Source organism: Pleurodeles waltl, chromosome 9 (genome assembly GCF_031143425.1).
Source record: "Pleurodeles waltl isolate 20211129_DDA chromosome 9, aPleWal1.hap1.20221129, whole genome shotgun sequence".
NCBI lineage: Eukaryota > Metazoa > Chordata > Amphibia > Caudata > Salamandridae > Pleurodeles > Pleurodeles waltl.
In genome coordinates, this window is record NC_090448.1 from 732,608,731 (window position 1) to 732,635,456 (window position 26,726).

General features: G+C 43.4%; 1 protein-coding gene across 1 annotated transcript in view; it reads right to left on the reverse strand.

The window, feature by feature from the left end:
• LOC138259883 (serine/threonine-protein kinase D3-like) overlaps nt 1-26,726 on the reverse strand; it is a 429,799-nt gene that overhangs the window by 109,437 nt on the left and 293,636 nt on the right. Inside the window, exons 7-11 of the mRNA XM_069207839.1 lie at nt 22,327-22,489; nt 17,862-17,985; nt 17,395-17,472; nt 16,110-16,380; nt 15,692-15,720 (exon numbers count right to left, since the gene is read on the reverse strand). Coding sequence (XP_069063940.1) covers nt 15,692-15,720; nt 16,110-16,380; nt 17,395-17,472; nt 17,862-17,985; nt 22,327-22,489 — 665 coding nt within the window. The remainder of the gene's footprint in view (nt 1-15,691; nt 15,721-16,109; nt 16,381-17,394; nt 17,473-17,861; nt 17,986-22,326; nt 22,490-26,726) is intronic.

Sequence of the window (26,726 nt, forward strand, 5' to 3'; positions counted from 1 at the left end):
GAACAGAACGTAATGAAAATACAGGCAGAGTTCCATGTAGAGGATGATCGTTGGAGGGCGCTGCCCTTTAAATATAATGGGCAGAGTAGCCATCTTTAAACTGGTTACCCTTCTGAAATTCTTATACACTCTGCAAATCACCTACTATAGACTCCCTGATGATGTTTTCATCAGAATTGAACCAAGGAAGCTGCTATGGAACAACAAGCACCCTAGAAAAGCCCTTTGGACACCACAGCGAAATTCATACAATGGAGGCATTGCCCTTCCAGATGTAAGGCCCTATTTTTGGGTCTCCCATCTGATTGCTATAAATGAATGGGCCATTCAGATGGTGACCACCCCACTTATGCATTAGAAAGAACTCAATCTCAAAAACGTCCCTATCACCTCTATCTCTATGGGGGTGGGGCAAGGGGATGAGGAATTTTTTTAAACAACAATCCAACTGAGATTCGAGGCATGATATAAGATGAACAAATGTGTAGGAAGGGCATAGAAAATAACTTGGGAAACCTCATAATAGATGGGTAGGGGATTTAAAGAACTTAGAAGTTTGTGGAGTTTTGGTGCCTGGGACAGTATTGATATTTCCAAGGTGGGTGAACTACTCACGGGGTGGTCGTATATCCTTTCGGTCCCTCCAGAGTGATTACCAACTCCATGATATGCAATTCTTCAAATATCTACAGCTCAAACATGCTTGGTGAGCAGAGGGTATTGACACTACTCTTCTGCAATTTGGGCCTGGTGGTAGCGAAGAAGGATCTGGCCAAACACTCCTGAGACACCAGCCATGCTGGAATTGAAAACAGGGATGAATCTGTATATGACAGCAGAGAGAGTTACGATTTGGATAGTCAGGATGATGGGAATTAAGTTTTGTCAGCTCAGACCTAACGGCCCATATGGTTTGATCTCTGTGCCTGCCCAATTGTTATTGATTGCTTAAACACTCAAGTCCTTATTGCTGAAATATGTGGACATAACTGATGTACTGATGCCCCCTCTCACTGTTTCCTTGTTTGCTATGGGCAACTGTTTGTGCCCCTTTTGTCATGTCTTTCAAAAAAGAAATGACATTTTTTTTTTTTTAAAGAGAATGAAACCAAAGTAAAACAAAGAAACAAACATTTCCAGATAATGGGTTCAAATGTGTCAATAGAAATGGATGCTTCAGATAGTATATCTAAAGACCCTGAATTTACCTTGAAGGGAGTGGAAAAGAGGGTAACATTGTTGTTCTTTATACACATGATTACGCAAGGAGAAGAATGCAACCATTTGAGTAATGTGAATACTTATGAAACATCTTCAGGGATCCCGCTAACTCCTTTTGTATTTAAACTACATTATTTGCTATCTGAATGCGTAAACAATGGTTTGTTGAGGAGAAAAGCTGATGGTTGCGACGGAGTACTCTCCTGGTCAAATTCTAAATCAATCCCCTAGTCTTTTTCAGACTGTGGGTCATAGGTGGTAGGAAAGGGGCCTCCCTCTCCAACTGTTGACGTGATTATCATGTCATGGTTGCACAGATGGGACTGTATAATTGTGTTCTGTGCACTTGATGAATGGTGCACTGGATGCTCTGTCAGACACAGAGACTCAATATCTCCAGACTGGGGAGAAATAGCCAGTGGAAGATGTAGGAACCCTTGTGGTGCAATAGTTTACAGGTAGGTCCAGGAGTGTAGAATTATCAGTGGTCTGTGCCATGGTTCTGGTGTGCACCTCTGCCTCTAAGCATGTGAGTAGCACTGGAGGACCAAAGGGGGAGCAGAGACCACAACCTGGCTTTATAAAATGGCAAAAGAGAATGTGTTGTTTCCTAGCAAGGAAGGGCCACAACCTGAGAGTGTAATTGAACCTTTCCCCCAAGTGTGAAAAGTATCTGAGTGGAGTGCTTAATAGAAGGGAAGGAGGAGACAGAAGCTGATCGTGGGGACTGCTCGAAATAGGGCCTGGACCGCCCCAGACAAAGATATAACTCCACAGGATACAGGTATGATGGGGCAGACTGCAAGGGCACACCCTCCCAAAACTGAAGAGCAAAATTGGTGGGATGTTGTGGCTGGATGGCAAGTGGAAAAGAAGTCAGTGGTGTAAAGGGGAGCCCCTGACTCAAGAAGTTTGATGAATTAAGGTAAAGCTTCAAAGAGGGCTTGCTGCAGAGAAAGTGATGGGGGCACTGTGCAAGACTACTGCAGTGCTGCTCACAGTCACTCAGTTACATGGAATAGGAAATGTGCCGAGAGCTGAGGGCAAAGACCCCATTTGCCAGGATGAAGCCATGGGACAGCGGTTTGGAAGGGGACACTTCAGAGTCTCGAAGAAAGTGAACTAAGTCATTTAAAGATCAATATAGAGATGCAGGGGAAAGAGGTGAGCTGTCCAGTGGGTGAATGAGTAGGGACCTGCCCCTAGGACGATCAGGCAGCCAAAGCAATCTCCTGGGCAGGGTTGAAGAATGGCTTTGGAGACAGGCAGGAAGCTAGAGCATGGAAAAGAGTCCCCATGTGATGACAAGAGATCAGCAACATCTATCAATGAAATAATCTACTTTGGTTGATGAATTTGTGAAGGATGGGAGAGAGATAGAGGGCAGTGATAGGACAACAGGAAGGCAGCAAACATTCCGATAGTGAGCGTAAATAATATCAAGGATGATATGTGCTTGATTATTCGGTTGGGAATTCTGGTTTTATTGAACAATATTTACAGCAGTGTCCTTTGTGGTATTCCTCATTTTAAAGGAGGGTGGGCCTAGATATTAAGGATTCTGCTATGAAAGTATGTGGATGTAGAAAATGATTGCTTGAGTATTTGCGTGAAAGGCACAGAAAAGACCAAAGAGGAGTTGGAGAGTGGGCTTTGCTGTGGCTCTGAGTGGGTTTCAACTGTGATTAGTGTTAAGGCATGAAGTTGAGCAAAAAGTAAGAAGCAGGCAGGTTCTCAGTTTATTGCAGTAGTGCTTGAAAGAGGAGGTTTGTGCCTGGTAAATTTGGATCTCACTCTTTCAGGAAAGGACAAGCTAGAGAATTTTTTATTTCGACATGGAGGTGAAGAGGTTGAGAGAACTAGGCTGGTGTGACTGCATCTGGATATATACACCTACTGAGCACAGAGATATTTGCAATGCATCATAGAAGTCTTGGGTATTATTGGAATAGGCGCACAAGGAAGCCAGAAACTAAAAGAATGGATTTATGGTCAATCCAACATAAAATGGGAAGGGAAATATATGGGTCGGCAATGTGGGTTGACAATGCCATAGAAAACAATTAGCAGGGCACCTCAAGAAATTGGGAGTGTGTTTGTTTGGCCAGGGCAGAATAGATTCCTACATTGTTGGAGTTGGATGACCAGTGACTAAGGCTGGTAGGCATAGTGGTGCACTGGATTTAGTGCAGTTGTCCAGACTGAACACATATGATAAAGAGAGATCTGAATAGTATACAGAACAGATGGTAACTAACTGCTGTGATATGGACATAAATGATGCTAAGGGAAGTTTTGAGGAGTGTGAGAAATCTAACAACTATTACTAGGGCCCAGAAGGAGGTCAATATGGTGGTTTCAGGTTTTTGGAAGGCAAGGGTGAATGGGATTGTGACTAATGTGTATTTTGTGTTCAAGCTACCAATGCCATTCCTGCATGAAGAGTTTCACCTGGCCTTAACTAGGAAGAAATCGTATCTGATAAAGTTAATGGAAGTGTTAGTAAAATGTTTGGGCACAAATATATGAGATTAACAGAAATAACAATTAAGGTTAGGGTTATTCTGGTGGCAGTGAGGGCGAGCTCTGAGTAAGTGAGTCGGGTAGCACGAAGATGAAAGTCAGAAAAGATGGGATGAGAGTAGTTAGGGAGTCTGAAGTGTAAAGGCTGAAAGAAAACTGGATGATTTCCAAGACAGAAAGAAGGAAGACACAAAAGCAGCCAGTAAACTCAGACAGGACCAGTAGGGATGGAATGTTAATTTACTAGATCTGGTTGATGCTGGGTTAAGGAAAAAGTGGATAGGGGGAGTTTTAAGGTTGGTTTGATGTATTATAGAGGAGTGGGAGATGGTGGTCACTCCTGTCAGCACAGCGTTAGGGCATTAGTAAGTTGTGGGACTAAGCTGAAGGAGGTTGTTGTGCTAAACCTGGTTGCAAGTAACGTAGAGCTTTTTTTGCATAACTATAGAGTTTGGTCAGTCATTACTTAATAGTTACATCAAGAGGTATTACCATAAGCTGACTATATGAAGTGTTTCCACATGATGATGCTTTGTGTACTAAAAATGACAGGTTTTCGTCTGCTTTCATAATCAACTTAGAAACAATCACTAATGCTATTTAAAGCACCTGAATGTATTATAAGTGCAACTTGTTTTCACTTGCTTTATTTCAGTAGTTCACGAGTGTCAGGCCCTGTTCAAGGGGCCACAGGGCAGATATGGGCTACTGGGCCCAACAGTGGTTGGTGAGTGTTAGAAATGGGGTCTTTGGTTGACAGTCAGGTTAGCCCCTGTTCAAGCAAGGAACCTCACTCTAGTCAGGGTAAAAGAGAATCACCCTCAGCTAACCCCTGCTTACTCACTTGGTAGCTTGGCTGAGCAGTAGGCTTAACTTCAGAGTGCTAGATGTTAAGTATTTGTACCAACACACACAGTAACTTAATGAAAACACTACAAAATGACACAAACCAGTTTAGAAAAATAGGAAATATATATATAGGAGACATGATTACAGAGCTACTTATGTGGGTGGCACAACCAGTGCTGCAGGCCCACTAGTAGCATTTGATTTACAGGCCCTGGCACCTCTAGTGCACTTTACTAGGGACTTACTAGTAAATCAAATATGCCAATCATGGATAAACCAATTACATACAATTTACACAGAGAGCATATGCCTTTTAGCACTGGTTAGCAGTGGTAAAGTGCTCAGAGTTCAAAAGCCAACAGCAACAGGTCAGAAAAAATAGGAGGCAGGAGGCAAAAAGATTGGGGATGACCCTGCATAAGCAAAAAAGTCCAACAGTGAGCTTGTTTGCCACTGGTGTCTCAGGGGCCATACAGATACAGTCAGAAAGCTGGGCCAAGTACAACACTTTCTGTACTTCACTTTAAGGGTAACAATGGCAAGCAGTCATAGATTACTTTGTGAGGTAGTGTGGGTGGGGGAAGAGCTCAGAACTCAACAATCAACCAACAGATACAATAATTTAATGTCAAGCCAGTGCTTTTCTTTTAGTAAAAGCAAGTGCTTTAATCACACTACAGATCAGAATATTGCACAATTCAATTACCACAAGCGAATACAGGATTGTATCACTTGTTGTGCTCTTCAGAAGATGCTTCTCACTCCTGTTCCAGTATCTTATCCCCACCTGTACAACCCTAGGGTTTACAGACCCCAGTATCGGGTAGGAAAGACATGAATTAGGCACAGGTACAGATTATATCGCTATTATCTCTATGTGACTTAACAGCTCAACTCAGTCATTTATTTGTGCTCCTGGCTTACTTTGTGCAGAACATTTTAAGTTCATGCTGTTGGCTTTCTTGGAGCATGTCCTTGTCTTTTTGCTCTGGCCACAAGTGAAGCCTTGGGATTCATATGAGCTTTATCTCACAGGTTAGGTGGGAAGACCAGTGCAGCCTGCGTCTTCTGTCTTCAAGCTAATGTGTTTCTGGTGCCAACTTTGGAGGGTGAATAATAATGCTATGCAGGTTTGTATAGCATGACTAATCACACATGAGGGTATCCAGGCGCTGTCCATAGGCGCGGGGAGATTAAGGGGGTCATTCTGACCCCGGCGGGAGCCGCCCGCCTGGAGGGAACCGCCAGAATACCGCTGCGCGGTCAAAAGACCGCCGCGGGTATTCTGGGTTTCCCACTGGGCTGGCGGGCGACCGCCAAAAGGCCGCCCGCCAGCCCAGTGGGAAACACCCTTCCATGAGGATGCCGGCTCCGAATGGAGCCGGCGGAGTGGAGGATGTGCGACGGGTGCAGTAGCACCCATCGCGAATTTCAGTGTCTGCTGAGCAGACACTGAAATTCAAAGTGGGGCCCTCTTACGGGGGCCCCTGCAGTGCCCATGCCATTGGCATGGGCACTGCAGGGGCCCCCAGGGGCCCCACGACACCCCTCACCGCCATCCTGTTCCTGGCGGGCGGAACCGCCAGGAACAGGATGGCGGTGAGGGGTCGGAATCCCCATGACGGCGCAGCAAGCTGCGCCGCCATGGCGGATTCCCATGGGCAGCGGAAAGTCGGCGGTACACCGCCGACTTTCCGTTTCTGGCCGCGGCTGTACCGCCGCGGTCAGAATGCCCGGTGGAGCACCGCCAGCCTGTTGGCGGTGCTACCGCCGACCCCGGCCCCGGCGGTCCTTGACCGCCAGGGTCAGAATGACCCCCTAAGTGATTTGCCCTGAATCACAGGACTCAAACCCAGATTCTCAGCTCCAAAGACAGAAGCTCTGGCCATTACGCCACATCCTCTACCATAATCAAAACAGTTCCAGGTATCACAGCACAGCCTCTCCAGCAGTTGAAGCCTCTTCTGCTGATTAGAGTCACAGTGGCTATCCACAGGTATGGCCTCCCAGGCTGATCAGGCTCACAGTGCGATGTGCAGTTGTGGCCTTCCTGTCCAATCAAGCTCTTAGTCGCAACATTCATTGGAGTCCTTGCAGGCCAATCAAGTTTACAGAGCAGTAATGCATTTTCCTGGTATTTTCACATCAGCAACCTTACTTCGTGGCCTCAGTGTCTGACAGTGAACTCAGACATGCTTGGTTTGATGCAGTTTTTGAGGTAGTTATCAGGTAAGAACCATGCAGGTAGACCGAGCAACCACCTAGGATACAAGCTGCTACTAGCTTCACTGTCAGCTTTCTTTGGGTGCTCCAACCACGGGAAACAAGCAAGGCTCTTCCTCCTTGACCTCAAGCTGGTAGGTTTTGAGATGCTAGGATAAATCCCCAGCTCCTCCAGCAGACAGACTTGATCACATTATGGTACCTCACCTCTGGAAGACTGACTCTAAGCTAGTCGCCAGCCCTAGTTACACATGTGCTTTTCATGAACTCAGAGGAACACTCCAATATTTAGGCAAGAAAAACATGGAGCTGGAACAAAGTGGGGTGTATCCCATTTTTACCGATACTTTCTAGACACAGGTTGTGGATACATAGGGGGTCATTCCAACCCTGGCGGTCATCGACCGCCAGGGTGGAGGACCACGGAAGCACCGCCAACAGGCTGGCGGTGCTTCCCTGCCCATTCTGACCGCGGCGGTAAAGCTGCAGTCAGAAAAGGGGATCCGGCGGTTTCCCGCCAGATTTCCCCTGTCTGGGCTGAATCTCCATGGCGGCGCTGCAAGCAGCGCCGCCATGGAGATTCCGACCCCCTTCCCGCCACCCTGTTTCTGGCGGTTTTTACCGCCAGGAACGGGATGGCAGGAACGGGTGTCATGGGGCCCCTGGGGGCCCCTGCACTGCCCATGTCACTGGCATGGGCAGTGCAGGGGCCCCCTAACAGGGCCGCCCCAGCATGATTTTCACTGTCTGCTAAGGAAAATCGCGACGTGTGCAACTGCACCCGTCGCACCCCTGCAACACCGCCGGCTCCATTCGGAGCCGGCCTCTGTGTTGCAGGGCCTTTCCCGCTGGGCCGGCGGGCGCTCCATTGACGGGCACCCGCCGGCCCAGCGGGAAAGCCAGAATGGCCTCTGCGGTCTTTTGACCGTGGAGCGGCCAAATGGCGGTGACCGCATGGCGGGCGGCGGTAGGGCCTGATTACAACTTTGGAGGAGGTGTTAATCCGTCCCAAAAGTGACGGATATACCACCAGCCGTATTACGAGTTCCATAGGATATAATGGACTTGTAATACGGCTGGTGGTATATCCGTCACTTTACCGTCACTTTTGGGACGGATTAACACCTCCTCCAAAGTTGTAATCAGGCTCATTGTCTCATACATCAGAACCAGTTCAGTTTGGTTCTTGCCCCAAGTATTGTTTCAGTCTGCTCACCAGACACAGCATTTGTGGAAAGTGATATTATTCATTTCAAGTAGTACTAGCACTAGGGCTGTCTCAAAGCAGGAGCTGGCACCACATGGGCATAATGAAGTGTGAGTGTTCTGCCTCTGTCACCGGCCCTTCTAAAGCAATAATTAGGGACAGACACAATCGCTTCACTTGTCAAACACATAGGATTCAGCACAAGGTTCTTAGTTATACATAAGAGAGGTACTTTGCACGAAAGGAGTCAGTGTACCACACTCTCATCTGTACCTACAAATCACAATATTTGCATAGCAGAAAAAAGATGATTTTTTTATCTTATGAGAAAAATGAAATCAAGACTTTCTCTCAAGAAAATAGTGGTGTGATGTTGATTATGAAAGCACTTGAACAATTAATACCTATGTTGCTTTTATGTTAAAGTATTAATCAAAATGGCAACTTTGCGTCACAAAAAGAAGCAATAAAAAACAAGGCGCAGACTCTTGCTTATGCCTTCTGCAAGCTGGCTAATTCAATCTGTGGCCATGCCTTGAATCCCCTAACAGCCATAATGAGAGCAAAATTATGGCCACACCTTTCATATGGGACAGAAATAATGAGGGGTATGAAGGTAGCTCTTTTGGAGAAGCTTTTGATAAAGACGTGCAAGCGTGTCTTTCGGCTACCAAGGCATGCCTTCGCAGCCAGGTCAGACTAGAATTCATGTTGGTTAAACAGTTGCTGGCTCGCCCGGCAGCTTTCATCAAATGTTGTTACAAACTGGGCAGTGCCCAAAATGGTCTCTAGCCAACCTAGTCTGGCAGGAAATCACCCTAGAAAGAGGGAATGGAAATTACAAAAGGTATTTGGGAAAGAGTGTAAGCCTTTTGAATCTAGGTGGGGTATGGGATCAGTCGCTTACCACAATTGCTTTTAACAAAGCAGTCAATAAGTCAAGTAAACTACTTAGCTGGTTAAAAGACAGAGAGGCTCTGACCAAAAGGTTGCATGGCTGGCTGAGCCTTATATTGTATAAAACTCTTACGCCCCACCCCCCCAACCCCACCCCAAAACCTAAAACCCCCTGACCCCCCACCCACTCCCCAAAACGAAAAACGCCCCATACCCCCAACCCCACCCCAAAACCTAAAACCCCCCGACCCCCCACCCACTCCCCAAAACCAAAAACGCCCCACCCCCCCAACCCCACCCCAAAACCTAAAACCCCCTGACCCCCCACCCCCTCCCCAAAACCAAAAACGCCCCACCCCCCAACCCCACCCCAAAACCTAAAACCCCCCACCCCCTCCCCAAAACCTAAACCCACCACTTACCTTCGCCAACTCCCTTCTTTGTACCTTAACCACGCATGTTTGTTGTTCAGAACATACGTAGTAAAGGCACAAAAAACCGGAGTCGTGGTTAAAAAAAGCATTGTTGCGCTTTCGTTAACCACGACTTTCGGAAAAAAAAAGTCGTAAAAAAGGATGTTTCCTGTCACATAGTACTCACACCGATGAAAGAAAATACTCAGTGTTACAAAAATAAAGGTACTTATTAGGAGGTAAGTAATACACAAAGTATATACACTAGTATGCATAATTCTCTGTAAAAACAGTTAGAAAGCAGTGCAGATAGTGAAAATCACAATAGTTAGAAATGGGCCTGGGGGAACACAAACCATATACTAAGAAAGTGGAATGCGAATGTCGGTTTCCCACCTAGGCAAGTGTAGTGTGTAGAGGGGCGCTGGGAGTATTAGAAAACACCAAAGGTAAGTAATAGAATCCACCCCAGAGCCCAGGAAAGCAGGAGTAAATTACAGTAACTTTCCCTAGAAAACACAAGAACACGAGAAAGAAGATTATGCAAGAACCAGAAGAGACTGCAAGACACCAATGATAGATTCCTGGACCTGAAGACTTGCGGAAGAAGGGGACCAAGTCCAAGAAGCACAGAAGAGTCCAGGGAGAACAGGGAGAACAGGAGCCCCTGCTAACCCGGATGAAGGTGCAAAAGAAGAACCACCAGTGAAGAACAACAGTCAGTACTGCACCCAAGAAGATGGATGCGGGTTCCAGATTGGTGCATATGATGTCCCACGCCGGATGGATGATTGCAGTCTGGTTTGCGCTGCTGGATTCCGCCAACAAGCCTTGGAACACGCAAAGCTCGTGGCTAGCGGAAAATGGTGCTGCCTGGGACCAGGAGGGACCTGGTGGACTCTTCCCAGGAGAGAAGCAAGAGGGGGCTCTCAGCAACTCAGTAAGCACTCACCAGGCAGTGCATACAGGAGTCCCACAGCACGGGGACAAAGAAGGTGCAAAAGGAAGACTATGCAGCACTACAACAAAGGGTTCCAAGCCGCAGGAGAACCACGCAGGAAGCTGTGCATTGCAGGAAGGAGTGCTAGGGGCTTGAGCTGCATGGTGCAAGAAGAACTTTGTGGAAGGATGCCAACAAGCCTCGGCAACTGCAAAACACGTGGTGCACGGGTGTATTGTCTTGCGTGGGGAGGCAAACTCTTACCTCCACCAAAGTTGGACAGTTGGACGTCAGGACCATCAGGCCCACTTCAGTCCACCACTTGTGATGCATGATCCACGCAACTCATCAGGAGAGGGGACACCCCAGCCGGTCATCTATGCAGAGAGGTGCCTCCTTCACTCCAAGGAAGATTCTTTCGTTCTTCTGGTGCAGGCTGAAGACAGGCTGACCTCTGAGGATGCACAACTGGGAAAAAGTTGCAGTTGCTGGCAGGAGGTGAAGATACAATGTTGGAGAAGTCGTCTTTGCTTCTTTGTTGCAGTTTGTAGCGTTCCTGGAGGTTCCAGATACAGTTTCTCTGGTAAGAAGGTGAAGTAAAGGATGCAGAGGATTCCTGATGGAGTCTAGGAATCCGAATCTGAAGAACCACCCAAGAGAGAGACCGTAAATAGACCTGAAAGGGGGATTGGTCAGATAAACAGGTAAGCACCTATGAGAGGGGGCTCTGATGTCACCTGCTGGCACTGGCCACTCAGATGCTCCCAGAGTAACCTGTCAACCTGAAATCCAAGATGGCACAACCCAGGAACCCTCTGGAAGAGCTCTGAGCATCACCCTGGGTTGGTGATGGACAGGGAAGTGGTCATTCCCCTTCTCTTTGTTTAGTTTTGCACCAGAGCAGGGACTGGGGGTTCCTGATTGGTGTAGACTGGATTATGCAAGGAGGGCACCATCTGTGCCCTTCACAGCATTTCCAGAGGCTTCGGGAGGCTACCCCTCCCAAGCCTGTAACACCTATTTCCAAAGGGAGAGGGTGTAACACCCGTCTCCCAAAGGAAATCCTTTGTTTTACCTTCCTGGGCTTGTGCTGCTCAAGCAACAGGAGGACAGAACCGGTCTGAGAGGTGACAGCAGCTGGGGCTGCCTGGAAATCCTCAGAAGACTAGAATGGCAATACTGGGGGTCCTCTAGGGAGCTCCAAGAGTGTATGGAATCATACAACCAATGCTTGCAAAAGCATTGGGGTATGATTCCATCATGTTTGATACCAAACATGCCTATGTTCGGAGTTACCATTATGTAGCTGGACATAGGTAGTGACATATGTCCAGTACACGCGTAAAATGGCGTCCCCACACTCACGAAGTCCAGGAAAATGGTCCTGGAGGTGGTGGAGGCACATCTTCTAGAGCAGGGGTGCCCTCACACACGGGTACTCTGCCCCCAGCCCTCAGGGCTGGAGGGCCTGCTATAGGGATGATTTATAAGTGACCTGGTGCAGTGCAAATGGCAGTGAAAGGGTGCATGCACCTTTTCACGCAGGCTGCAATGGCAGTCCTGCAGAAGCGTTTGTATGGGCCACCTATGGGTGACAAAAGAAATGCTGCAGCCCATAGGGATCCCCTGGAACCCCACTGCCCTGGATACCTAGGTACCGTATACTAGGGACTTATAGGGGGACACCTGTACTGTAAAATACTGGGTTACCAGTATGCAGTGACAACATTTAGAGGAGAGAGAGCATAATCACTGGTGTCCTGGTTAGCAGGATCCCAGTTAACACAGTCATGCTCACTGACATCAAGCAGAAAATGGGGGTAACCATGGCAAAAAGAGTGTACTTTCCTACAAGAAGCACATACATACTTTTAACTTTCTTTTTTTATCTAACTGGAATAAATTTTTTGCAGCTAGAGAAACACCTTTACCTAGACCCCAAATGAAATATGGGAGTGTTGGTTGACATTTCTAACCCTGGAAACACACCAGCACCATCTGTCACTCACACACCCACAGATACAACTTACAACTTTACTTGTGTTTCCATTGTTTGTGAATACACACAAAGTCACAACTGTATGAAATTTTAGCATTTTTCAAGGGCTCCTCTCCATGCTGGTCATGACCCTAATCTAACTGTTTCATGATGCAACCATTAAATGTCCTACTGCATGAACTCCACCATACTAGTGGATTTTCACCCCTTTACAATGAAACTGCATTTCAGGTAAGGTCCAGAAATTCTGATACAATGAGTCTAAATATGTAAATTACAACTATAAATTCAAATTGGTTTGCACCTAAGTGACACATAAGTTACTAAAATGTTTTGTGAATCTGTTCAGAGTATTAACAAATTGATAGCAAGTTTTCAAGAGAGATTATCCTAGCATGTTATGCCAAAATGCATTTAATAAAACCTTATTGATATACAAATTATAACTACTGAAGTGTAAAGCTAAGGTACACAGAGAACAAATGATGTTGATAACAATGTTTATGTCAAAGTTTAAAAGGTAAAAGAATTCATAAAACATTGTGGAAGATTTTTTGGCGTAGCTGCTACACCCAACTACAAAATAAAGTGAGAAAAATGATATTTATATTGATCTCATGGTGATTCAATTAGAAAATTAAAGAGACTTCTTATTTATGTCAAAATATTTTTAAAGACATAGACCCTCATTCCAACCCTGTCCGAAGACCGTCAGGGCCGCGGTGGCGGTCTCACCGACAACCGGTTGGTGCTGAAGACCGCCACATTATGAGTGTGGCGGTTTGGCCTCTGCCAAACCGCCACATCCCTGCTTATACTGCCAGGGTGGTTGGACAGCATCTCCAACCAGGTGGTCCACTGAAGACTGCAGGCGGTATCATGAGTCGCCTGTCCGCCAGGGTTTCCATGGCGGTAGCACCACCATGAAAACCCTGGCGGAAAGGCTACCAGTGACAGGAAATTTCTTTCCTGTTACCAGCAGACGACCCCCCTGCAATTCCAATACCCTTCCAACCCCCTTGCATGATAGCATCCCCCTGCCCCCACCCCCCTTCCATGACAGTACCCCTCCCCCACCACCTTTCATGACAGCACCCCCCTCCCCACATACATGAACATGCACGCACACACCCACACGCACCCCGCATACACTCATTTACCAACACTTACATACACACATTCACTCACACGCATATATGCGTTCACTCACACGCATACACACACAAATTCACACAAACATTCCAACATGCACTCATGTCAACAATCATACACACATTTAAACACCCATACACACATGCATACACACATGCAAACACACACAAATTCAAACACCCATACACACACGCATACACACAGGCATACACACTTACATTCACACACCAAGACAACATCCACTCACACGCGCACACACAACACCCCTCCCTTCCCCCCCTCCCTTGTCCGATGATCGACTTACCTTCGTCCGGCGAGGAGGTCGTCTGCCAGGGAACAGGCGCTTCCACCGCCGACAGCGCGCTGCCATCAAGACAACGCCAGGCCATATTACAGGTCTTAATATGGCTGGCGGAGTCCTATTGGCGGGGCAGGGCCGGGGGTGGAACCACATCTGTGCCTCCATCCGCCAGCACGACTACTGGAGGATTTCCACCCAAATTGTGGCAGAAATCCTTCAGTACTCGTAATATGGTGTCAGAAGACCGCCAGCACTGGTGGTCTTCTGGCACCCGTGGCTTCAGTGGTCTTAGGAAAGGACCGCTGAAGTCATAATGAGGGCCATAGTTATTTTTAAACTGGCAAAGAAATTCCAATATGAAATTGTGGAAAATGTGACTAGGACTTTGTTGCATGCAGCATGGGATGCCCATGTGGGACACATTTTGTGGACAAGCGGAACAGATAGGGCAAAAAATATAGGTAGCTTATACCTTTCTAATGACAAGCTTAGTGGGTCAAGAGATTGTACTCACCTGAAAGGACTTAATGTAATTTGGGAGCTTTCCAGCTTTTTTTTTTAATAGTGACATGGCAGTATTGGGATGTATTAGAATAATATGTAGCAAATTATTTCAAATTCCAGCATGCTATATAAATCTTGTATTGAATTTGTACTTTAATCTTCCTTTTTGCTGAATGGTATAATTTGCCATTGTATTCTGTTTTTATAGAACAGACTGTACACATTAACAGTCCTTTAAAATGGTTCTGTGAATTATTCTAAAATTTTTTAGAACACACTTGAATACATAAGGAGGAAATCGAGATTCTGATTCTGATTTTAGTTGAATGCCAGTTACACTATACTACTTACTTCTATAATTTTCTTGCAATACTTTTAGTTAAAAGATCAGCTCATGCATTTTGTTGATGCTCTTATAATTCATTCTCTAAATTCTTACTATTTAGGATTCTCTTTAAATGGTATGTTTAGTAGTGTGGCAATATAATGTGTGGGTGTCAATTAAATGTAAATGTTCTTGTGACGGACACAGAATCACTTGTTTAATAGCTGTAATGCTAACAGGGCAAGGCTTCTCTGTGTCCTCTCTTGAAATACTAGCTACTTTGCTCATGCTGGTATTAATGCGTGGCTACCTTGCCACCTTGCTACAGGCTTTGTGAGCAGAGTTCAGATATGGACAGTATCCTTCATATATGACTTACACATTAAGGATTTTCAATTAGTACAAATGAAATTGGAAATTAAGTGGAATAGAGTTTTCCTGCAATTTGAAATTAGGAGATTGCTTTTCCCTCAAAATTAAACGAAATTGTTTAATAGCACACTATCCATATATTTTATATTCTCTTTATATATTATTGTGGCATCCCATGTATTGTTGTGCTCTATTTTTAAGTAATTCTCTCAGTTGTTATAACACCTTACTTTATAGAGCAATTACAAGTTTTCTTGGCTTCAGAGTAAAGCTGGGGCATAGTACCTGGGAATGAGGGCTCCGGCATTCCATTGATGAGTGTTGGCACCCAGACAAAACTAGAGATGGTGAAGCAGCATTGAATTGAAACTCTCAGATAAAGGTCTATCTTCTATCTACAGACACCTTTTCAGACCTCACTACATTCTTGTTCAGAGTCAGCGAAGCCTGAATGATTCTCATCCAGATAGGTGATTGCTGCTACAGGATGACCCATTACAGGTCATGACTTTATTTGGGAGCGACACCCACTACAGCCTGTGCTTCTGAGATTACTGGTACCAGAAGGGTATGAAACCATGAATACAGTAGACAAAAAAGCACACTGATCACCCTGGGCTCAGTGAACCCAAAGCTTTGAGCTCACCACAGTAAGTGTGCTCAATTCTCATTTGTGGTATATACGGTATATAAATAGTTTACCTGAAGAAATAGAGCTCATTACATAGAATCAGGCATAAAAATGTTAATTCTTAAAGAACTCACCATGTTTGCCTGCGTCCCTAATCCACCACCTGTGTGATGAAAACAAGAACAAAATTTCATGTAAAGAAATAAAGAAATGGCAATACAAAAAACGAATTAATTGAATGAAACTCACTCAAATGCAGTTTCTCAAAACCTAAGATTAAACTTTACTTTATTGACAAGTGTGTGTGATTCGCTCTAATCATTCGCTTCAGTTCTGGGCGACAAACCTAGCTTATTTAATTTTCACTTCCTTACCCCGCCCCTCTGTGGAAAGTTATGTCTGCCTTAGATTACAAATCATTGGGGCATTTTCAAGGGAACTTCATACCTCATAGGCTGCATGGGGGTTTCAGACAGACACTCAGCATATATCAGAACATACAGACTACAGTGTGAACCCAGAATATTGAAGGGTCATAATCATCCTTCTTACCCTCATCCTTAGCAAGACCGGGCAGGGGAGACACACTGGAGTCATTCATGCCTGGCCTCAGAGCTTGCCTGATCACTTTTTCCCAAGCCTCTCCCACTTCAGTCCCTAACCAGGGCTGGCCTGGCTCAGGGTTGATGGAGCGCTCCCCTACGTAGTACACCATGGTATCTGTGAGTAGCTCGAAGCAGTGAGGGCTTCCTCCCTCAGCCATTGGAGCTGAAGACGATGCCTTCCAGGTTTGAATATCAAGTATGTTAGACAATGGCAGCTCCTATGGAAGAAAGAAACACGTAACAAAGAATGGCGTACATAATCTGTCACAGAGATTCTGTCAGTGATGCAGATTGCATGAATAAGCACATCCCATCATCTAATATGCATGGAGAAGCCCTCAGAAGGAAGGCAATTGTCCATATGTTCATTGAGGTGGAAGTCAAGGAGTTAAAAGCTATTCAGATTTTAAGTGCAGCTTTTGAGAATCTAATTGTCTTTTTATGACTAGTTCAGAGTAAATCATAAAAATACATTCCTGGGTGGAAAAGTAGGAATAAAGGAAATTACTCCCTGACCACAAATGTGGCCCCTGACTTATTCATTACTAATACTTTGACAAACATCAGAGCCAACTATACCACCACATAGAATGTTTTATAGATTCACATACTATTCAAATATTGAAGCCAAAGTGTGTCTAAAGATCTTTATTTTCCCAACCCAGCTCTATTAAAAACAATGTGAATATATTAAATATACTAAAAATTGGTTTGCACATTAAGAAATAGGTCAGATAAGTAACTGTTTCATACCATGTTCTTCATAAGGCGTATATACATGTCATTGATTAAGCCTGATTTAACTCTGACTCTGCAGAGGGCAACTCCCATACTATAACATCTGAACACCTTTTCTTTTAACTATAGTCAGTGTACACACACTCTCTTCTTTGTTTCTTTGTTTCATGAATGAAGAGGATCCCTATAAAGTAATTTTAATGCACATATAAACACTCTAATGGTCCTCAGACACCAACAATCTCTTTCTGTCTAAGGACACCAACAGTCCTAAGCTGTTGAGCTTCTCCTAATCATAGTCTCCCAACCATTCAACTAATTTTGAGTATCCTTTTCAAGTTTGTTAATACTTCATATCTACTACATAAAACTGAAAATAAAATTCAAAATGTGCTCAAGAGCTGTCTGTCACCATGGTAAAGCAGTGTACATAGTCTTACGTTCCAAGGCTTTTGATATTGGATGCTATGTGCTTGAAGGAGGACAGGACTTACCTTATAGAATTTTCCTCCAGTTTCATTGTGGAAAAGTGTGATACATTTGCTGTCCAGCTGCCAATAATGGCGTTTCCGCTGCAGAAAAAATTGACAAAACATGTTTGGTTGAAAAAGCCAGGTAAGTGTTGCAGTGATCTTATGTGTGTAGGAAATAAACAACTGAAAAGTAGAGTTGGGAAGACCACAGCTTTTAGGAAGGGCAATTGTTGGAAAACCTAAATGGGTTTGGAGTGAAAAATTCAAAGGTGCTGTTGATGCCAGCCACAAAAGGTGCAATGAAGAGAAGAACATCTATTGCTGCCATGTACAACTATCTTTTAAGCAATATACAATATGGTGACTTACACAGTCCTTCCTGAGATACAGGTTTTATATCATCCTGATAGGATAGAATGTGCACCAGATGGAATGATCCTGAAAACGCCTTTTATAATTCCCCATCCAGAAGAACCTGAGACACTAACCATAGAATCTTTGCTGGTGAAGTGAACCATCCAGCCCTCCATGAGCATGTAGCTGTTCTTCCTCTTGACATTGCGGACAGACTGGACGACTCGCATCAAGGGGATGAAATTGCTGAAACTCGGGCTGCAAGACAGCATCACAGAGTTCATACATGCATTAGAGATCAAATAGTACAGTCCAAGTGAACACATCAAATCACCATTATTTACTGACAACTTCTGTACAGTGAATACTAATTTCTCTTCTCCACCACATCCTTTTTAACATTAACATTTTCATTTCTTAAACTTGATTCCATGACACTAAAGAGCAATATCAAACACGCTGTGATTAGAGCATCAAAACCTTAGGGAGTGGGAGTAAGGACTCCAATTATGGGTACTGCACAGTAGACAGCCTCCCCTCCATGGTAAATGCAGTCAGGTATGTGTAAACAAATTCTAATCAGGTGCTGTTAAGTCTGTTTCACTAAAAACTAGAATAGATAACATGATCATCATAGACAATAGTGGGGAGAGGACATTTACTATAGGACCACCCCAGCCTAGGGCTTTACAGTCAGACATCAACAAAACTATAGATTGTGTCAATGAGAACCACACAGATGCAGAAGCCTCACAAAAAGAGTTTTTTATAAGCCACTGAGGTGGTGCACTAAAACATTGAGCTTTTTAAATCAACCTGCTCTTACATGAACTGCACAGGGTCATCTACCAATATGTCAGCAAGGTAAGAAGATGTGGAGTTGAGAATATGTAATTTACACTTTCCTATTTGTGGTTATGTGGAAATATCACTCTGGTACAGAAATGTGGAGGTGGTAGAAGCAGATTCTTTTACAATTAATAGTTAAAGATAATATTTCTTTGTTTCTCTAGAAAGTCTCTTTATGTTATTTCACCTGATCAAATCTTAGGTAAGTCCGTATTTAATGTCTTGGAACTGTTCAGTCACCACTTGAATCAAAAGAATAGGGTTTCTAGGCCTCTTTCTTTCCCCTGGCTGGTTCACTCCTCACCCCCCATTACATTCCCAATTATGTCATGACTTAAGAATACCCAAGGCCCGAAATATAGCAAGAGGGTATCAAAGACTATCCTGTTCCCCTGGTTTTTCCACCCCGTTGTGAGAACACTGTCACATTCTGTAGAGTTCTCTCTACTTTTTAGTAAAAAGGGTTCTATGAGATTGGAGGACAGGTATTGCAAGAAGAGATTCCACCCCTCGCCCTACTGGTTCAAACATGGGGAAAGACAATCCATCTAGACTCTTTTTGAGGTGCTCTCTCTCTCACTTTCTCCCAGGGATAGCCATGTTCTCTCCAATGTTTTACCTACGCAGGCTTCTTCCCAAGGCCTCTCTCATCCTAAATGAGACTGCAGCATTTATGTCACACAGCATCTTCAGCCATTCCCACTGAACATTCCTTTCTCTCCAACGACTGCAATGCCAGTCTTCCCCTACTACAGCCAACCAATATTGCAGGTACCTTATTCCAGAGGAACGGAGATGCATAGTGCCTTATAATGAGGTCAAAACTGCAGAAATGTAACGGGGAAACGTATACAGTATTAACTGGATCGCACAGATGTTATTCCCCACAAGCTTGTAATAAGTGTTATTTACCACACCCAATAAATAACTTACCCCAAGGTATTGTTATTTATCAGATGCGAAAATTAGCACCTATACCTGTGATCAGGTCCATAAAGTCTTATCATGGGAAACATGTGGCTAATACTTAATAGAGATTCAATAGCCTCATTTAGAGGTTCAAGGACAGAGTATTCCACTACAAATGCGTTGGAGTACCATGTCCTCTATACTGATGGTTTGACTACCTCTATTTAGAGTCAGGCAGACTCTTACATTTAGGCCGACAGTGCCCCTGGTGGCTCCTTTAGTTTAAATCTTACAGATGGCCCTACAGACTTAGGGACATATGTCTAAGTACTTCACACCATCCACCTTGTTTATGGCCGACTTTGCAATGTACTTTACCTCTGTTCTGAACCTCCTTAAAACAGGAGGACCTGGATAGAAAAAAATGACCCCATACATTTTTAGGATGCCAGAGTCATTAGTTTTATTGTCTGCAAACAATAATGTTTGCTGAGTGGTCCAATGGAACATAGTGCCACTTAGCAATCTTTTAGAGCCATTCAGAGTAGTCGCTTTGGTGCTGACTCCTCTAAAGGCACAGAGATCATACATTCAGTGATCACTAAATATGGCGAGTTGTATATCCACCATGGTAAAAGAGTACATCCCTCTACTGCCCTAGTGGAATGGAGTACAGCCCACCAGGGTCTAAACTATTCTACAAGTCTGGAATAAGGTAAGCCTCTAACAACTGGCCACAGTGTCTAATCATTCACAAGCTCATTCACCTAGATTGAAGGCCCCAGAAGTGTGTCCTCCAGCACAGCATCCACTTACTGCCAAAGGAAGCTGTCAGGATGGGGCTTTTTCCAACTTCTTCTTATCCTCTGTACCTCGATGACTAATGAAAATGGCTAACAAACCAGGATGGCTCTAGGGGTTGCCTCATTCTGACTTTGTTACTACTGCTCCCTCTTAGGGATCTTTTCCAACAGGAAAGCTTCAAAACACTATCACTTCTTTCACATTCAGTGATTCCTCTTTACGCTCTCAACCAATCACTCTCCTGCCAGTACTGTCACTGGTACAGTTCAGCCCAGGCATAACTGTTGACCTTTTCCTTCCATCATCACAAACAAGACACATAAACATGTGGGCGCACTGGTTAAAGCAGCACCAGCAAGCATCTGCAGTTGTACTGCATTCCCCTTCAAGCACATCGAGCTTGAGATCTAGTCTCCATACACATGTTGTACATATTCTCTCACACCATTGTGATGAAGTCCCTTCACTAGTGACAGAGGCATTTGTCTTCCTATGTCTTCAATTTTCACAGGTAGAGCTGTGATGATTTTGCACTTATGGCTGTCCTCTGACATTTTTAGACCATATTGTTTATGCTTCTGATGTGGTACTGATGACATTTTTGTGTGATTTGTAAATTCTGGGGAAGTAGACTGATTCTGCTGGTACTCTCCATGCTCTGCATACACCAATAATTTCATATGTTTGTGGCACCTCTATAGTTTTATGAGCATCCCGGGTATGTTCCCCTGCTAGGTTGGAATGACTCCCAATGTCAGACCTAGTGGTAACTCTTAAACACCTTTGTCTTAGAATGCTCTTGCATTACTTTGAAGTGAGTTTTGGTCTACTCCACACATTCACTGAGAAACTATAGCTGGAGTAGGTCCTGGGACAAGGCCTGAATGGTAGCTCAGAGCCTCACTTTGGTTAATCCCTCCTGCGGCAAGCTGTACCAAAGGTGGCCAGTTTCTGCATATGAGCAGCATCCTGGAGAACTGATGATTAATACAATTGCTCTTCCTTTCTACAAAGCTATAGACCACTCTGGGAAGCCAAAAATGCAGAGAATTCTTCTTCAGGCTCTAGAGGGTTTTGGTGACCCAGTCTGAAAACAAATGTATTAAATATTCGAGAACATGTGAATTGGGCACCTGCAGAGTATCCTAGCTTCAAAATTCTTTAAAAACAAACTATGCTGTGCAGCGGTGTTCCAGTTCTTGTCCAGATCAGCAAATATATCTCATTAGTGTGAAGGAATAGAGATGAGACTTTTTCAATTAGAAATCCATTTATTAAGATGTCTTAAATAATGTATTTTAACATACACCAGTACAATGTCTCACAAACAGGTATGTGGCTTCAGAAACCTGGTGTTATCATATATTTCCTACATGGCAACAGGACCAAATCTACTACAGATTCTATTGTTTTCCAAATATCAACATGCTTCTGAAGGTCTCTTGAAAAGCTCACTTATCACATTTTCACTCTACAAATTTGGGCCTAGTTTGGATCTTGGCAGAGGGGTTACTCCGTTGTAACAGTGATGGATATGCCGTCCCCCTAAATCTAGATACCATAGAAAACAATGGTATTTAGATTACGGCGGATGGGATACCGATCACCGTTGCGACAGACTAACCCTTCCACCGAGATCTAAATCAGGACCTAGAGTCCTGAATTTCCAGAAAGAATTGGGATACAAAACACCTTACTCTCTTCTGTTTTGTCTGACTTCTGTTTGGTTGAAACTACATTTTTTATTTTATATCATATGGGACGCTTTTAAAAAATGAATCCAAATTTGCAAATGTTAACGAGCTCTGAACCCTGGGAGATTTGCAATTTGCTTGTACCACTTTGTCGAGGCCTAATTACAAGATCAGACATTAGATAATAGACTACTGCTCAAGTTACAGGCAAAACATGTGTGGCTCCTAGACTGCAATTCTAACCCTTATACCCACATCGCAAGAGCATCATGATCTAATAAATGCAAAAACAATGCCACTCCACAATCAATATTTCTGATGCTTAATATAAAAGGTACTATACCTAAGGGATGTGTGTAAATCCATTTCACTAAGGCTTGTCGATAAGTCCACTTGTTCCTTAGTAGGAGAGCCCACCTGCTCAGGTCCGTTGTCACTGACATTAATACTGCTGGTGCCTGAGTCAGGGTCCATCTCCACGTTATGATTGTCATTGCAGTCAATATCTAGAGAGGAAACCAAGCGAAATAAGACAAGTTACTTGCCTGTAGCATGGATCTTGATAATTAAATATTTTCACATGGTTAGTAAACGTTTTGCAGCACTCTAAACATTAAACCTTTGAATCATTATTAGACTAGAGCAATACCAAAGGAGAACAGGATAGCACACACCATTACAAAAGCAAGACAAAATTATGAATGTCATAAGAGGCCTTATAGAGGAGACCCAGACTGTATATTGGAAATTTACTCACAAGTAACAATTGCTCTTGATCCCTGCTTGGTCTTGAAACAATGCAAAAAGTTTGTTCTAAACCTTTTATTTAAAATAATAATCTTTTGTAGTGTCAGCAGTGGCAGTCCATAGAAATAAAAAATCACTTCAAGAGAATGGATAGCATTCTAACAAGTAAAGGACTGTCACAATGTATTTTCTAATACCCGCGTAAGGTTATTAAGTATGGGTAGGAGTTCATACTTGAGAAATTATTATGTATGATCTTCTAGGAAATTACAGAATACATGTTTTTGGCAGTTCGATAAATTATCGTCCTGTAGATTTGTCATCTTGTTGTATGCAATTGATTGTTCATGTCCCAGGGTTGTGTTTAGTCCCAGGCAGCACACTCATCGCTCACTGAAGTGACATGAAGTCTCAATAATTTGCTGATGGCACCATTGACATCAGTTCTATCCAACCTCTCCGCTCCACAGTGGCTGGGAAGAAAGACTTGAGCCAAGCAAAATCATCATCAAGGAGCAACTAAATCAAAGAGCACGCATGAGAGTAACAAAGAGTCGGTGAGAAGGCAGGATATCTATCAGAAAAAAGCATGACAGTAAGAAAGTAATTTGCTTTCCATTTGATACGTCTTCTTATAGATTCCACATAAGGAAATACTCTCCCAAGAAAGGGGAAAGGACTGAAGCACACTATACATTTTTTAATTGGTAAATATTCTTTAACTGATTTAGCTTACTTTGCCAAGGCATAATGTTGCCAGCATATTGTTTCAATGCAAAAACTCTAAGGGACAGCTCACAAATCAATGTCATCATGAAAGCATTACTTGTCAACACAGGAAATAAAACTATTCTGTACCCAAATAAACCATAAACAATGTGGTACAATTAATTGATCAACAATACATCTTCTGTCATGGATGCGCTTTCATGGTTGTCTTTGAATTTAGCACTAAAGCATCATATTTTGAGCACTTGAGTCTACTAGAGCATTTGAATCTAAGATGGGGTTTTTATTGTGCTTGTTTATTGAAGTATGCCCTTGGTTCTTGATTCTTACACCATAATGATTCAAGATGGGCCTCGCTATGCACCAAACAATAAAAAAGCTAAAAGTAAGAGTGAAATACATTCAGTGATGGGAGCAAATTCATTCAGATGATTAGTTCATCTAATTTTGGTGTGAGCTATGTTAGTATTGTGTCCCATGAGGTGAGAGTTTTGCCTCTTCCTGCCTTTCTTCTGATCGTTGTAATTGTTTCGTTATGTACTGGCACCCATCTGAGTAACTGATCTCAGTGTCGTATCTTCCGACTTCTGCACAGTTCACCAACTCATTCCTGCCTTCATTAAACATGGTATCAGATCCATGAGATGGCAGGGTGCTTTATATCTTTTGAGTTGTATTATGAATCGCGAAAGGCAACTCTTGGGTGTAAAAAGGTTACGTTTGCCTGTAAGAAAGCTCAAAGAATCTGTCACTTCCATCCAGTATTTTCTCAGTCTTGGGCAGCTTAGACCCATCTGGGAAAAATCTTCCTTTAAATATTAACATCTAGGGAAAGATCAGTCATTTCTGTTTATTTTATATGTAGCTGTTTGGGCCAGGGTCAGAATGAGACAAAAATAAGCCTGGCAACCAAATTAAAAGAGGCCCCCATTAGTGAATTAGATAGCTAAAAGAGTGGGGTAGTTGAACTTGTAAGGACACGCTGTATAAGTGTTTTGCAAGGTATGCAAGACTGTATGGCCCTGAGCTTGCTGATTGTTTGTTTGTTTTCATATCAGGCAAATCAACAGTAAAAGCCTGCCCAGCAGGCCATAAAACAGGCCCACAATCCACCAAAAGATGGACCACTCACTGACCTGTTAGAGCAGTTGTGCACTGCCTGATTGCCTGATTGACCAATCCTCCCCGGTGTATGCCAAGCATGATAGTTATAATTTGACTATCTGATATACAACAGACGTTTGCAGCTCCCTTTACAGGGGCTCTTAGCACAATCTAATCTACGATTGCTACCACAATCAGCAGATAAAAAGCAAGATCTCAGGTACAAAAAATATTACAGAGTGGGCCAGGTTAATGTATTATATTTGGCTTTATTTAAAGCAGTAATATGGAACAAGACCACAATGTTCGAGCACGTGTAAGCAGCACAGTATTCTTGGATTCCATTAAACAAAGGGTTTAAACATGACAAAATGACATTTCTGGTGAATATGTTCTCTCTTTCTGCCAACCGCCTTTGGGGAGCATTCTGTACTTGCATAAGTTAATCTGTGTCTACATTTTCCAGCAACCATCTGTTAGTCTTCTAGTTCAGCTATCAACATCAATCTAAGTAGGATTGGATAAAAAAGTGCCCCTCTCTTCTTTTACATGGTATGTATGAGTCAAGTAACACAGACAGTGGCTTGAGGACGAATCTTGATTACTAAACGGCATAAAATAAACTATAGGTTCAAAATATTGGTGTATGCTGGTGGCCTGATGCTTGCTAGTGGCAATTAATCCTAAATGTTTCCAATGTGAAGAACAAATGACAAATGTGGGCATGTGACCAGAAATAAAATCAGATGGTATGAATTTGAATTAATGTCACCAAACAATGACTATTTTTAGATCAATCATATTTGCCAGCAGTTTGTATGGACCAAGGAGTACTTTCAATATATTTACAAAATAAGACTCAGCACTAATATGTATCCAATTATAGAAGTGGGAAAATTCCCTTAAGTGTCTTTATGTCCTTATGCAGCATCATATAAAAGCATTATTCCATCGACCACGTACTCCTTTAAAATGATTAGTTTTTATTGATTCAATTATGATCCTCCATAAGTACCTTCATGTACAGTGAAAATAGTTATAGCCGACGTGTTTCGTCCCAAACGACTTCATCAGGGCTGGGGAGAATGCTGTTACCATGGTATTCTGTTATTCCGGTGTTCCGGAGCTCAATCCAAGGTGTGCATTTTATCCACACCAACTGTTGATGCCCAATTTCTCATTCTCTGCTCTTAATTTAATTATATTGGGTGCCGCCAATTCTGCTTGTTTACAGAGGAGAAAACCGGTCTGGTTAGTGTTGCGACTTACTCTTCTTTTGGCACCAGCTTATTTTGAAGGATCAATTCCAATTGTAATTGTGTGTATAACAAAAGGACGCTGCACTCTGAAAGCTAAACGTATCTGAAATTTACGTTATAGCGCTGAAGGGTATTCAAAATAGGCATTGCATTTCTACAACAGTTTATTAAAATTGTAAGTGTAGATTTAAATCCACTGTAAGCAGGTTAAAAAGACAGTGACGTGGTGTATTTTGTGAGTTTGCTATACGATTCTACCATTGCTTGGGACGAAACCTTTGATATCCAGACTCAGACAGCCAAAACAATCCACATAGGGAAATTTTAGATGCAAATTTTAAGTTTATAGGACAGATTTTTTCATTCTTTCAGCAGCCAACTGTTCCCTTCAAAGCTGTGGAGACCCTAAATTAGGTTTTCATGAAAACGCATGTGTAAAATGTAACTTAGAGCTTTTGGGAACATTAAGAAAGTGGAAAAAGGAAAAGACTTTTTCGAAAAACAAAAAAAAATTACAGCATGCCATTAACAACGTTAGGGGCAGATTTAAGAGGCGCTAGCACCTCCTTGCGCCACATTAGCACCATTTTTTTTACGCTAATGTGGCCCAATGAGGCCAAAATTGCTGCGTCAAATTTAGAAAGTGGCGCAATTAATGTATTGCGCCCTTTGTAACCCTCTGCACTACATTATGCCTGTGCCAGGCATAATGTATGCCAAGGGGGCATTCCCCCGTTAGGGGGGCTGAAAAATGCCACAAAGAAATCTAAAAGATTGCTTTGCGTCATTTAATTTTGGCACTTTTAACACCTGCTCAGAGCAGGCGTTAAAAGGGGGCATGCCATTGTTTTCAATAGGCTTTGTAGGATTAGCATCAACATTTTTTATGCTAATCCTACAAAGC